At 40.8% G+C, this 13,500-nt stretch overlaps 2 protein-coding genes across 3 annotated transcripts in view; both read right to left on the bottom strand.

Moving 5' to 3' along the window:
• Positions 1-4,520, bottom strand: part of LOC110507544 (immunoglobulin superfamily member 11) — a 102,575-nt gene extending 98,055 nt beyond the window's left edge. The window contains exon 1 of one of the 2 annotated variants that reach the window (XM_021587591.3): positions 3,885-4,520. In XM_021587591.3, the coding sequence (XP_021443266.2) occupies positions 3,885-3,945 (61 nt within the window). In that variant the 5' untranslated portion in view covers positions 3,946-4,520. The remainder of the gene's footprint in view (positions 1-3,884) is intronic. The other variant, XM_021587592.3, reaches the window with a different exon arrangement.
• Positions 4,521-7,261: 2,741 nt separating this feature from the next.
• LOC110507543 (uncharacterized) lies at positions 7,262-9,461 on the bottom strand. Its single transcript, XM_021587590.3, has 4 exons — positions 9,179-9,461; positions 8,757-8,863; positions 8,378-8,599; positions 7,262-7,641 (listed from the first exon to the last, which is right to left on the bottom strand). The coding sequence occupies exons 1-4, from the start codon at positions 9,198-9,200 to the stop codon at positions 7,615-7,617; spliced, it is 378 nt and encodes a 125-aa protein (XP_021443265.1). The 5' UTR covers positions 9,201-9,461; the 3' UTR covers positions 7,262-7,614.
• Positions 9,462-13,500: the final 4,039 nt, after the last annotated feature.

Here is a 13,500-nt window from a genome sequence, read left to right as displayed (position 1 = left end):
CTAGGAACAGTGCAGTAACTGCCTGTGCAGTAACTGCCTGTGCAGTAACTGCCTGTGCAGTAACTGCCTGTGCAGTAACTGCCTGTGCAGTAACTGCCTGTGCAGTAACTGCCTGTGCAGTAACTGCCTGTGCAGTAACTGCCTGTGCAGTAACTGCCTGTGCAGTAACTGCCTGTTACTGGTACAGATTTGTACCTTGTCAGCTCGGGGATTTGAACTTGCAACCTTTCGGTTACTAGCCCAACACTCTAACCACTAGGCTACCCTGCCGCCCACAAACTATCTCCTATCTATATCTGGCCAATACAAGTGTGTGTATTCTTAATCCCAGCTTGGTTTGATGACATTAATGAGATTTACATTTTGGTTATTTAGCAGACGCTCTTATCCAGAAGAGCATCGGGAGCATTTAGAGATACAGGAGCAATTTGAGTTAAGTGCCTTGCTCAAGGGCACATACACAGATTTTTCACCTTGTCAGTTTGGGGATTCAAACCAGCGACCTATCGGTTACTTGCCCAATGCTCTTAACAGCTAGGCTACCAAACCCCAAACAGCCATGACCACACATTGGACCGAGGTGTTTGGGCATGAACTCAGCTCAACCGTCGCAAGCTTCTCTTTTGGGTACTGTTAGTAAAGTCCTAAGCAGGCAACTGTCGGCCAGTGCTTTCTCTCTCTCTCTCTCTCTCAAATATCTCCATCATTAATTCATGCATTTCCCCAAAACCAGCTATCACAGCATTCTTTTGAAGGCTCGTCCTCCTAGCTCGTCTCTGTCACTCATGCACATGAACTTTTCAAGCAGTCCCAAAGGTCTTTTCAATTTTTTGAGAAGCTATTTTTAGCTTTAAAATAATCGAGGTGGAAACGTCCATCTGTCCTACACACATTCCAGCTGCTCCTTTTTAGTGGGGAAAAGAAATGATTTGAGCACATATTTAAAGTATAAATCGTACTTGATTATTGAAATCACATATTCAATATCATTTAGAAGGGAGACTCATCATGAAGGATCACAGATGATTACAGAGACAGTTTGTTTTGCATCACTGAGCACTGCTTTCCCAGCTCTCTCCCCTGAGTGCTTTTCTTTTCAGGGATACCTCTGCCGTGTAAGTCGTATTTCTCTGCTCAGGTCTGCTCAGGTCTGTTCTATTTGTTTACCTTGATTTTGGCAGGTAAGTTGATTGAACTTATTCTAAATGACCACAATGACTTGGGTAAGAGTCACAGTGTAGAGGAAACTGGCCATGGCAGCGCAGGGAATTCAGCCAAGACACCCGGTTAACACCCCTACTTTTGCTTGGGCTATGGTATTTTAGAAAGCCTGTTGATATCACGAGGGTTAAAGCTTACAGTACCTGCAGAGAAACTCTTTTTGCCAAGAAATCTGGGTTAAATTGATGCAAATGAAGTACCTTACTGCTATTATGATTTATTTTCATTGCATGTTTCGCCAAGGCCGACTCCTCATCTTCCCAACCCAGCATTTAACTCATGGGGTGCGGAGAACTTCAAACGAGATGCCACTACATCGGGGCACTGGTGGAACCAGGCAATTTAACATGCATTATATTCAACAACAACCAGTTGAAAAGTTCAGGGACACAACTTCAGATACATTTCATTTGCAGAATTGATCAGCATGCCGGATTGGTTCTACAGCCCTCCAGCTATCTGGTGAAATCTTTAGAGCCGGCCACGGAGAGACACACTGTGGGTACTGCCCTGGGCATCATTTCACAAGCAGAACCAATCCGCCATTTATTCTGTCCTTTTAAAAGTCCCTTGAACCAGCTCTTGGAAAAGTATTTTTTAACATCAAACTTGTTCTGCATCACTTTATGCTTTGCATGTATCTGAATGTCTGTACTTAAAAATATATATATATATATATATTTTTTTACGACAGAGCCTGGGCGCAAACCCAGGGACAGCTGGCGCTGCAGTACAGCACCCTTAACCACTGCGCCACCCGGGAGGCCATTGAATATCTGTACTTGGTCTGCCTGGCCTTAGCTAATTGACAGGAATGCAACATTATGTATGTTGTATGTTCCAACTAAGGCTGACAGTTTGAAGGGACTTTCAGTGAACTCGACAGTGTAAAGGGGACTGTCCGGCATCACTTGTGTGGAGAGAGTTCCCTTGTGACACGCTTTCTTCCAGACACCGGGGAGTTCTAGCGACAACTAAACGGCCACAGTCAGCTAAAGAGAGACCCCAGCACAGCACAGGGAGACGACCCACTGGACACAGACGTCAATTCAATGTCTATTCCACATTGGTTCAACACTGAAATGACATGGAAATAATATTGATTCAACCAGTTTGTGCCCAATGGAAATTGACGCTGAAGTAACACGGGCCAATAGAGTGCACTGTATCGCTCCTCTTCACCCGAACACTTTACCACCAACAAACCAGTAGTACCATATCAACAGACCTAGCTTTACCATACTAGAGATGTATCTCAGGAAGTTGATCGGATCAATTCACATCCATGAGTGATGATTCTTGAGATGCGCATTGCACCCTGGGAAGGTCCATATCAATATACAGCAGAAACAAGAAGACGTCAGGGAAGAAATCTATTGCCAGTTTACAGTATTTATAGAGACAAACACCTAGATAGATGGAGAACATATTTCAAAAGAAAATCGACAATTTATGTTCAGTTATGCGTCTTTGGATACATTGTACAGTATGAACCACTTGCAGAAAACTCTTTGGAGTACAAGGGAGAACTGCGGCACCTCATCCTTTGAACTCTTGCATTTTCCACTGGATCACAGAGCAGATAAAGTGAGACACTGGTTACACGAGTAGACTTAGAAGGGATGGGGAGGAGGATGCTCTGTCTCAGTCCACTATTGAATAAGGATGACAGCAGACATCACACACAACATCACACAGACATCAAAGTACAGTAGTTATGTTCAATACATAGCACTCAATTGGATCAAACAAGAATTCACAGTGACACTTCTCTGTGATACACAAACATGTGAGACAGAATCCAGAGGGTGCAGGTTCATGTTGGGAATATGTTCCACAAACATTGGCCATTTCAATTTGCTCTGTACATACTTTGTTGTAATATAAAGTTGACTTAAATATGAATCATTAGCTTTGTATATTATTCTCGTCTACCCTCACCTAGTTCCCATCTATATTCTGAAAACTTCTTATGAGGTTGTACTTGAACAGCTACAACGAGAAGGCGGCCAAGGTGCGTCGTCACAGGGAATCGAGTGCTCTTCTTAATCGCGCGGATTATCGGCTGCACCCCTTTGCCGTCTGGATGGACCTTCGTTTCTATCTCAGACCAACACTGAATGTTCCACTACATGTTTCAGTCCGTATCCACTGCATTGACTATAAAAGAGAATACAGATTTGGGCTCCCTGTCCGATGTTCCAAAAACGCCAATCGTGTGCATATGAAAGCAATCAAAAGTGATTTTCATGCGATATGGGAATATATATTTAAACAAAGTCATTCTAAATCATTGCTTTAGATTGTGCTGGAATGGAGGGGGTTTACAGAGAGATTCAAATATTAAGGGAAGGATCAAGCATGGCATGCGCTCTTGGCGAGGTTGCTTCCATGGCACAATTGTAATTCCAAATGATCCTATATTACAATCATAGATTACACAAATTAAATATTGTATCCCAATAATTTCCTCATTGATATAATAAAACAGCTCATGTAGACATGGTTGGGTAGGCCAATCTTATTTGTTTAAAATAATCAATTATGGTAAATTATTTTTTCCATAACATTTTTTCTTCTTCATGGTGTTACGATGGGAGGGACAGTTTAATGTCACACAAGTAGCTAGTTCTACAAACTTTTTAAAGTAATGAATCTCTTACCTTCCATGCAAAATAAAACCAGCCAAGCAATCCATAGGTCCGAATTATGGAATTTAATCATGGTTCGTAAGTACTTGGCAAGTCGTTTTGTGTGGCTTCTTGACTGAATAAATCGTTATTTCACAGTTTATTTGATGGAAAGTAACGGTCTCTCGAAACAACATACATGAATACAGTCCAAGTGGTTTACGCGATAATCAGATGCGTTTTATGTAGCAACATAAAATGTTACATTTTCTAACAGTAGAAAGAGCAACAAAAGGTTGCATCTCATCATATAGTCTAACACCACACTAAACCGTTGCTTCTTCTTGAACGTCCTTTCTTTTCGTTTCAATGTTGTTGTTTTTGTTGGTCGCACACTCGCACTATGTTGTCAGCTGACAGCACTTGGTATTTTCCATTTAATCAATTACGCACGTTCTGAAAATTGTCGGCAGTCTTGCTGTAGTAGATACAAATTCACAGAAGACATGAAACATTATAATTTCTTAGAGGGTAATTGTTTCTTCTTGTACAAGGCAGGCCCATGGTTCTCAATGGTAAACATGCACTCCTTTTCTGTACAGCATTCTATTTGGAACCTTGATCGAGAACTCGCCCGTGCTGTTGCCAGGAGACCAGTGACGCCAGTCTAGACTAGAGGTAGTAATGCCCCCCTCTGGTGACAAAAAAAAGCCACTGTATGTGCTTGGTAGGCAACTGCATCCCGCAGTGCACGGTTGAAGCCAGCTCCAATGTATACGGATGTACTGCATTATGCATGCAATGCACGTGCTGAGTAAAAGCTGATATTAAGTAGATAAAGACTATGGACAGATTACCATTTATCTGGTTTATTGAAAGTTTTGTTGATTGATTGCTCCAGCTTTCATGCACATCTTAATTTGGCAGAAGTGACAAGCTTTTCAGAAAGTACAAGCCCAATTCAATTTCAAAACATGTGTTATCTTCATGCCTGTAACAGCAAACCAACACTGTTTCGTTTTTCAAGCTGACAGTTTTCTGTCACCACCGCCCATATTAGAAAGCCAGCAACACACAACAGCAGCTCTCAAAAGGGAGGCGACTGTCAATGTGTTCTCTTGAACAAAATGTGATCTTACCACAGCTCAGCACAAAATACTCCCTGTGTTTCACTAAAAACACTGCAGGCATAAAGCCTGAGCACTCCTGGGCCAAATCAAAATATAAAAACAGCTTCTTTTTTTATCTGTCAAGGTTTTGTAGACAAATATTTGATGAAAACTTTTTCCCTTATTCAACTTTTCTGACTGTTGAGTAATTAAAAATGTATGAGAGGAGATGAGAAGGCGTGACAAGGGCCAGCGCTTCAACAAGCTCTTCCGTACTGCCTGGGGTTGTTGGCAGGCGTTTCCAAAGAATATGTCTGTCACTCCTGACTTGAGCAACGTAAGGAATACCTACTTTTACCAGAGGCCATTCAGATTGTTTGATTTCTGACATACTGGCGCCATTTTATAAAACCCTGGCGTATGTTATCAGATATTATGAATACTGGATCTTAAAGCACCCCTGCTCACTACCTTCTGATTTGAGAAAGCAGTAACACTCAAGTTATTCTTAAATACAAGTGTGACAATGTATACAGTAGCCGACACCGTACATATGAGTGTACCATTTTTTTGTTTTTACTAGAAGCTACTGTCCTGTTCATTTCATAAACCATGAATGCATAAATGAAAAGTGACCCAACAGTTCTGCTGACAAGTTCACTAGAAAGATATACAGCCCATCTGTTCATCTCCTCTCCTATGCATCCCAACAGGGATACAGCCAAGTGTGATCGAGGAGTTACCGTACAGAAATGGCAGCATCCAAAGACACTGATTTATTATTGATACATTTTGCAATCGCTCCATTTTTCTTTCCGCCCGATATAAAAGATTAAGAATGTGAGCAAGATATGTACGTTAAATGTTTTAATTCTTCTTTCCTGACAACCCCTGTTAAGAGTTCACGTCCACTTGAATATTGATGCCATGTTAAGGAAACACAGCCTGGCTTTTGCTGTGTCATGCATTTTGTGCACCCCAGTCTCATCTTGTGCAGCTTTGCTTTTCCTAGTTTGTTTTTGTGGAATTAATTTATTCTAGGCCAGTGCACCTGCTCACTAGGTCAATTCAGGTTAGGAGTCCATTCCTTGTCTAATCTTCACACTGCATAGTCGGAGTACAATATGTTCGTACTGAACATGTACTGTACCTACGTCCCACTTTGAACACTATCCCCTGTTGAGAAAACCTTTGGGTGGGTGGGTATATATATATATATATATATGATTTTTTTCACCTTTATGTAACCAGGTAGGCTAGTTGAGAACAAGTTCAACTGCAACCTGGCCAAGATAAATCAAAGCAGTGCGACACAAACAACAGAGTGACACATGGAATAAACAAACATGGTCAATAATACAATAGAAAAAGTATATATACCGTGTGTGGAAATGAGGTAGGATAAGAAGGTAAGGTAATAAATAGGCTATAGTGTTGAAATAATTACAATATAGCAATTAAACATCGGAGTGATAGATTTCCAGAAGATGAGTGTGCAAGTCGAGATACTGGGGTGCAAAGGAGCAAAATAAATCAAATAAATAACAGTATGGGGGATGAGGTAGTTGGGTGGGCTATTTACATATGGGCTATATACAGGTGCAGTGATCTGTGAGCTGCTCTGACAGCTGGTGCTTAAAGTTAGTGAGGGAGATATGAGTCTCCAGCTTCAGTGATTTTTGCAGTTCATGCCAATCATTGGCAGCAGAGAACTGGAAGGAAAAGCATCCAAAGGAGGAATTGGCTTTGGGAGTGACCAGGGAGATAAACCTGCTGGAGCGCATGCGACGGGTGGATGCTGCTATGGTGACCAGTGAGCTGAGATTGGGCAGGTCTTTACCTAGCAAAGACTTATAGATGACCTGGAGCCAGTGGATTTGGCAACAAATATGTAGCGAGGGTCAGCCAACGAGAGAGTACAGGTTGCAGTGGTGGATAGTATATGGGGCTTTGGTGTCAAAACGGATTGCACTGTGATAGACTGCATCCAATTTGCTGAGTAGAGTGTTGGGGGCTATTTTGTAAATGACGTCGCCGAAGTCGAGGATCGGTAGGATAGTCAGTTTTACGAGGGTATGTTTGGCAGCATGAGTGAAGGATGCTTTGTTTGCGAAATAGGAAACCGATTCTAGATTTAAATGTTGGATTGGAGATGCTTAATGTGAGTGTAGAAGGAGAGTTTACAGTCTAACCAGACACCCAGGTAGTTGTAGTTGTCCTCCCTTATGCTTTCTATTTCAAACTAAGAACATTGAGTGTTCCCATAAATTGTGCTAAAATAAACAAAAGAATGCAGTTCAATCTTTTGAACTGGACAATTTATCAAAAAACTTGAACATAAATGTTTGCCAATCAATTGTATTCAATCTATTAAACAAATATTAAATGACAAACACCTCCCTCTTCTGGTGGACATTAGACTTTTCACTAGGGAGGAAAGAAGTCGGAGAGAAGTCTGACATTCACCATATATCCTGGTTGTCGTGTTATTTAATGTTCAGGTGTAAAACACACTACTTTACAGTCTGGCACATCAAAATATAAATTAGGAACAACAAGGAAACAGTACACAGTAAATATCATGCATCAACACTGCAGTAGAAAACATTGAGATCAGGGTTAACTGGCAGTAGCACCTCCTCACAGCACCAGAATCAGTGATGCGTCTTCTTGCCTTCATCCTAAAATGACAAGAGACATACATTTAATAGAAGATAAGCCATAAAACCCTGGCGATCATGACAATATCAAGGTGCCAGTATGAGCCATTACATGTACTAATAAGAACACTTGTTTTGGGTGAACTATGCAGTCAGGCCCTGATATGTGGCTGTAGGGCAGGTAACACCTTTTTATTGCTCTCCTATCTGATCTGTTTTCACAGACACACCCAGTAACTCAGAGCACTCATGTCCATTTCCTCTTTGACGTCAGCCTAGTTTGCATAAAAAGTAAGACATGGCCCAGGTTATAAAAGGTGTGATGAGCCTTACTGTCTTGTCCATGTACCCATCAACAACAGACAGCTATGCAGCCGGGAATAAAGACTGCAAAAGGGGATTACCGTTTCTAAAATTGTGTTTTACTAGCTGATAAAGTGCATGGAACCGCATTTGATAGTAAAAGGTCGGAGTCTCAAGTGTTGTAAATGACAACACCAACCACTCATACATAACTAGGGCATTTAGCCTGATAAAATTGCCACAGGTGCTATGTCCTGCACAGCCTCTATGGCCTTACCCATGTTTATAGTAAGGAACCCTTGAACTAATGGTGTGGTTGTCAGCACGGCTTGTTGGACCACATTCTATAGCAGCCATACATGAACATTCTTTGGAAGAATAACAAAACGTTAAGAAAATTTTTTTTTTTTTTTTTTTTTAAACACTCAACAAATCAAGGCTAAATGTACACTACCTCATCGCTGCTGGACGAGGAAGAAGAAGAGGACCCATGCCCATCGTCTTTGTCCTTATGCTCTTTGGGCTTCTTGTCTTTCTTCTTCTTATGACCTTTGTCCTTCTTGTCACCATGTTTCCCGTCCTTATGTTCGTTAGACTTGTCTTTGTCCACCCTATGGTCCTTCGATTTGTCACTGTCCTTGCGGTCCTTTGATTTGTCTTTGTCCTTGGATGCACTCTGAAAGTTGGTAGACAGTCAGGATACTTTGTATGCCGTGTGTGTGTGTGTGTGTGTATCAGCATTAATTGCACACAAATTGCCATTGATGGATGAAATACAATTGACACACTTATCAAGCAACTGGTTTAGGTAATGGTAACAGTAGGTTTCTTACCTTGTCCTTATCCCCATCTTTGTCCTTCTTCTTCCCCCATCCAAAGAGGGCGTTCTGTTCCTGGCCAGAGGCATCATCCTTTTTCACCTGATCATCTTTACCTACAGCTGTGGGAAATAAGAGACATGACATGTTAGATTGCTCATCAGTATGTCCTTTTGATGCACATTTGCCTTCTGCTATTAATAACATAAATATATTGTCTCAACTAAGGCAGTCTTTGGAATAATTCAAATCAACGTATGACAGGTGTGAAATGCACATTCAAATTAGCTCAAATAATAGGAAAAGATCTGGCTTGCATCAGACTAATAACCATCATATCAATAGAGAAATGGTTACACTGTAGTTACTGTAGTTCAGACAATATTTTAGAGTTGAAGGAGTTGAATGCAATTATGATTCATGAAATCAAGAATTACCTGAAGCCAAATCGAAATCCATGTTGTCTTGGGTGCACACAATAGCAGTGACAACTTGCAGGAACAACTTTGCCCTTTAAACGGAAAAACTCACGCTACGCACCTACCTGTTGACCCCACCCCGCAACCACGTGACCAAAACACGTTCGTGTTGTTCAGAAGGCACAAAACAGCACAGGGGTTTTAAAATGGATGCGGGACTATCTGATTTTGTCCAATAAGAATGTTAATGTTTCTTCCCCGTTTTTTACGGTTTTGAAAGTGCCCCTGGTTGGGCCAGTGTGGAATCGACCTTGTGGAGTCTTTGTCCTTTAGTCTGACAGTTCAAACCAAATTATTCCGCTGGGGGTCGTTTATCTGGCCCGGGTTACACCGGGTGAAACGTGATTGCATTCGTTTTGGGAACGGGCCTGCCTCTCGGGCATGAACCAGCTTTTTTATGGAAAAGAGATGTATGTTTGTGGACGATGGACCCTGCTGCCATATTGGCAGCATGACCGAGTGGCGCAGATCATTGTTTGATATGAGAAGGGCGCTCTTCCCTTCCGGCTTTTGCACAATGATGTGACGTCAGTGTGCCAAGGTAGGGTAGCGTTTGGCTGCAACATGCAGAAGAGGAAAAATATTGCCCACGCTGAAGATGTCTGCTAAAACAAGACTACTTTTGTGAAAACATTTAAACTAAATGTATTTGTATTTGAGTGTTTACCAGCATTTGTAACTTGAGTCTGATAATTATCTGTACAAAAGTTAATCTGATAATACTTGTGGAATAAAAAAATACTTGATATGTTTTACAGTTTCTTGAAATACTTAGCAAACGCAATTTATTTCTTATTTTTCCTAGCCACCGCCACCGTGCTTCTACATCTGCATTGCTTGCTGTTTGTGGTTTTAGGCTGGGTACAGCACTTTGTGACATTGACTGATGTAAAAAAAAAGGGCTTTATAATTACATTTAATTGATTGTTTGAAATTTGATTGAAATTAAGTGGTTTGTAAGGATAGTCAATTAATACTGCACAAAAAGTTGTTATCCATGTTATTTGATCAAGAAAAGTATTTAATTTTATGTGGATGTTTTGTGTCTTTGCCTTTAACTTTGCAACTTTCAATGTAAATGTTCGAGGACAGGGTTTTGTTCTTTCTGGATCCTATTAGAATGACAATAGCAGAGACAAGGACTGGAGAACAACTCTTACAATTCCAATTATTGAATCCTGCAAGGTACTGTTCTTAATTATACAGCTACCTTTTTTCCCCCCACACAACAGATGTCCAGATTGTCCAGCTAATACTATTAAAGCCACATTGCTGTGGCAATTTACCGGACAGGTTGGCCTATGAATAAACATTTATGTTGGTGTAGCTCTTATTATAAAATGAACATCAGTTGTTTTCATTGTTTTTTCTTTAACTGGTATTTTTGGCATTATCCACTACTTTTGCTGCAGGTAGAAAATCATAGGAAATGTTATTTAATTGACACAAGCAGTCTCCAATCAAGTCACATTTTATTTGTCACATGCAAATACAATTGGTGTAGACTTTACCGTGACATGCTTACTTACTAACTCTTTGGCAACAATGCAGAGTTAAAAGGGAGAAAAAATAAACAATTTGCTAAGTTAAAAAAAGGAAAATAGGAATAAACTAACAATAACGAACGAGTCTGTTTACAAGGAGCCAATGTGCAGGGGTACGAGATAGTTGAGGTAACGGAGGTAATATGTACAGGTAGGGGTAAAAGCGACTATGCAATCAGGATAGATAATGAATAGAGTAGCAGCAGCGAGTGTGTCTGTGTATGTGTGCGTTTTGTGTCTGTGAGTGTATGTAGTGTGTGTTGGGAATGTCAGCATAGTATGTGTGAATGTGTGGGTAGATTCTAGTGTGTGTGCATAGAGCCAGTGCAAGAGAGTCAGTGCAAAAAAACCACTCAAAAAGTGGGTCAATGTAAATAGTCCGGGTAGCCATTTGATTAACTGTTTAGCAGTCTTGTGGCTTTCAGGAGCCTTTTGGTCCCAGACTAGGCACTCTGGTACTGCTTGCTGTGCGGTAGCAGAGAGAACAGTCTATGACTTGGGAGGCTGGAGTCTGACAATTTGAAGGCCTTCCTCTGACACCACCTGGTATAGAGTTCCTGAGTGACAGGGAGTTAGGCCCCAGTGATGTACTGAGCTGTACGCACTTCCCTCTGTAGCGCCTTAGAGCAGTTGCCATACCAGGCGGTGATGCAGCCAGTCAAGATGCTCTTAATGTTGCAGCTGTAAAAACCTTTTGAGGATCTGAGGGCCCCAAGTCCTGACAATCAATGTCGGTGGGGAGATTGCCTAAGCCAGGGGAAGCATAGCTCTCTGAATCTTAATTGCGCAAAGCCTATTATGTGGCAGGGAATACTCTTTGTAGATCAGTGATTCTACACATCCCTTTGCTCAAGCTGATCCTCTCTAACCGACGTGGAAGGAGGGCGCGCAATTCAAATAATCATAAATATTATGTATTTTAAACATTTATATACATTTAAGTGAAAGCTTAAATTCTTGTTAATCCAACTGTCTGATTTACAGTAGCTATTACAGCGAAAACATGCCATGCGATTGTTTGAGGACGACACCCCACATCTAAATATTTTTCCACCGGCACAGGTTTCATACATTTACAAATAACGATTAAATAATCACTTACTTTAAAAAAATCTTCCCCTGAGTTGTCATCCAAAGGGTCCCAGCTATGAAATGTAGTGTCGTTTTGTTAGATAAAATAGTTCTTTGTATCCCCAAAAAATCTGTTTAGTTGGCGCCATCGATTTGAGTAATCTACTCATTCAACATGCAGAGAAAGGAATCTGAAACTCTAACCCTAAACTTTGTTTCAACAAGTCAAAAGACGTTTCTATTTACTCCTCAGATACCCTGAAATGTAATCAAACTATAATATTTCTTATGGAAAGAAGTATGTTCAATAGGAAACCGATTTTAACAGGTGCGTAATGTCTTCATCCGCGCACAAACACAAATTTCCAAGACTGCCCTTCTGCTAAAACTGATATTTCTTACTTGTTAAGGTTTCAAGCCTGAAAGCTTGGAAAAAAAGACTGCTGACACCCTGTGGAAGCCATAATAATTGCATCCAGGGAGCTAATTTTCAATATGTAAACAAACACATGACAACTCAAAAACATACTCAAAAGGCAAAGCCTTATAACAGTTCCACCCAAAACAAGCTGCCATTTATGGTTAAAAAAATGTAGTCTGCAAGAAAAGGCTGAGGCCACCATGCACAGGACAAAGTGCACAGAAATGAGTAATGGTGTTCTAGCACCATACTTTCTGAAAATGTTGGTCGCAGACGTGGGTGACCAGCGTTTCAGCCTCCTTCTCGATGAGTCCACGGATGTAAGTGTTTCTAAGTACCTGGGGGTTGTGATAAGGTACTTTAGTGACACCAAGCAGACAATTGTATCAACATTTCTGGGGCTTGTTGAGTTGGAGGGAGAAGATGCCAAATCTACAGCCCGTGCTGTTTTGGCTTTCCTCGACAAGTGTTGTCTTAAAAAAAGAGAAACTCCTGGGGATAGGGACTGACAATGCCTCTGTTATGAAGGCGATTAACAATGGGGTCCAGGAGTATGGAGGAGGAGGAGTATGGCCTTAAATATCTGGTTCTTATTCGCTGTGTGTGCCACTCTCTGCAGCTTGCTCATTTGTAGTTCTAAACATATTTAGGGTGTTTTTTACTCACTTTTTGTCTCTCCCGCGACGTTATTCCTCTCTCCTAAAGCGTCCATAACAATTACATGCACATGGCCAATTATGCAAATTAGGTGATGATGCTATGATGATGCTATTTAGCGACTTTTGACAACACTGTGTTCATGTCGCATGTGGCTAGTCGAAAGCCAAACTCTTAATTGAGACAATACTGAAACATCAATCCATGTGCCATATTTTCATTTGTGGCGAAACCAAAATGAAAGAAAAGTTATCTTGCAATTTCAGCAGGTTATGGTGTGAAATAGGCTTGTTGAAGTGTCATCTTTATTTTATTACTTATCGTTAATGACGCCTTTGATATGCACAGCACCTTTTTTCCCACTCTTAAAAAATAAAATAATTGTATTGTCATACAAATGTTTTACCCTGCGTGAAGTATCAAATGCATTTGTCATTACTAAATGTGGAACTTTTTAACACACAAAAACACATTTAATTCATATTTGAAGCAGTTTTCTTCCTCAAATGAATTGGATGATGATATTATATAATATTTGCGAGAGGGAGATAATCTGATTTCATTGGTCCTCAACTCACACATCAGAC

Source organism: Oncorhynchus mykiss, chromosome 27 (genome assembly GCF_057628025.1).
Source record: "Oncorhynchus mykiss isolate SJ-2025 chromosome 27, ASM5762802v1, whole genome shotgun sequence".
NCBI classification, from domain to species: Eukaryota; Metazoa; Chordata; class Actinopteri; order Salmoniformes; family Salmonidae; genus Oncorhynchus; species Oncorhynchus mykiss.
The sequence above is the reverse complement of the archived record's forward strand: the minus strand, read 5'-3'. Positions and strand labels throughout refer to the sequence as shown.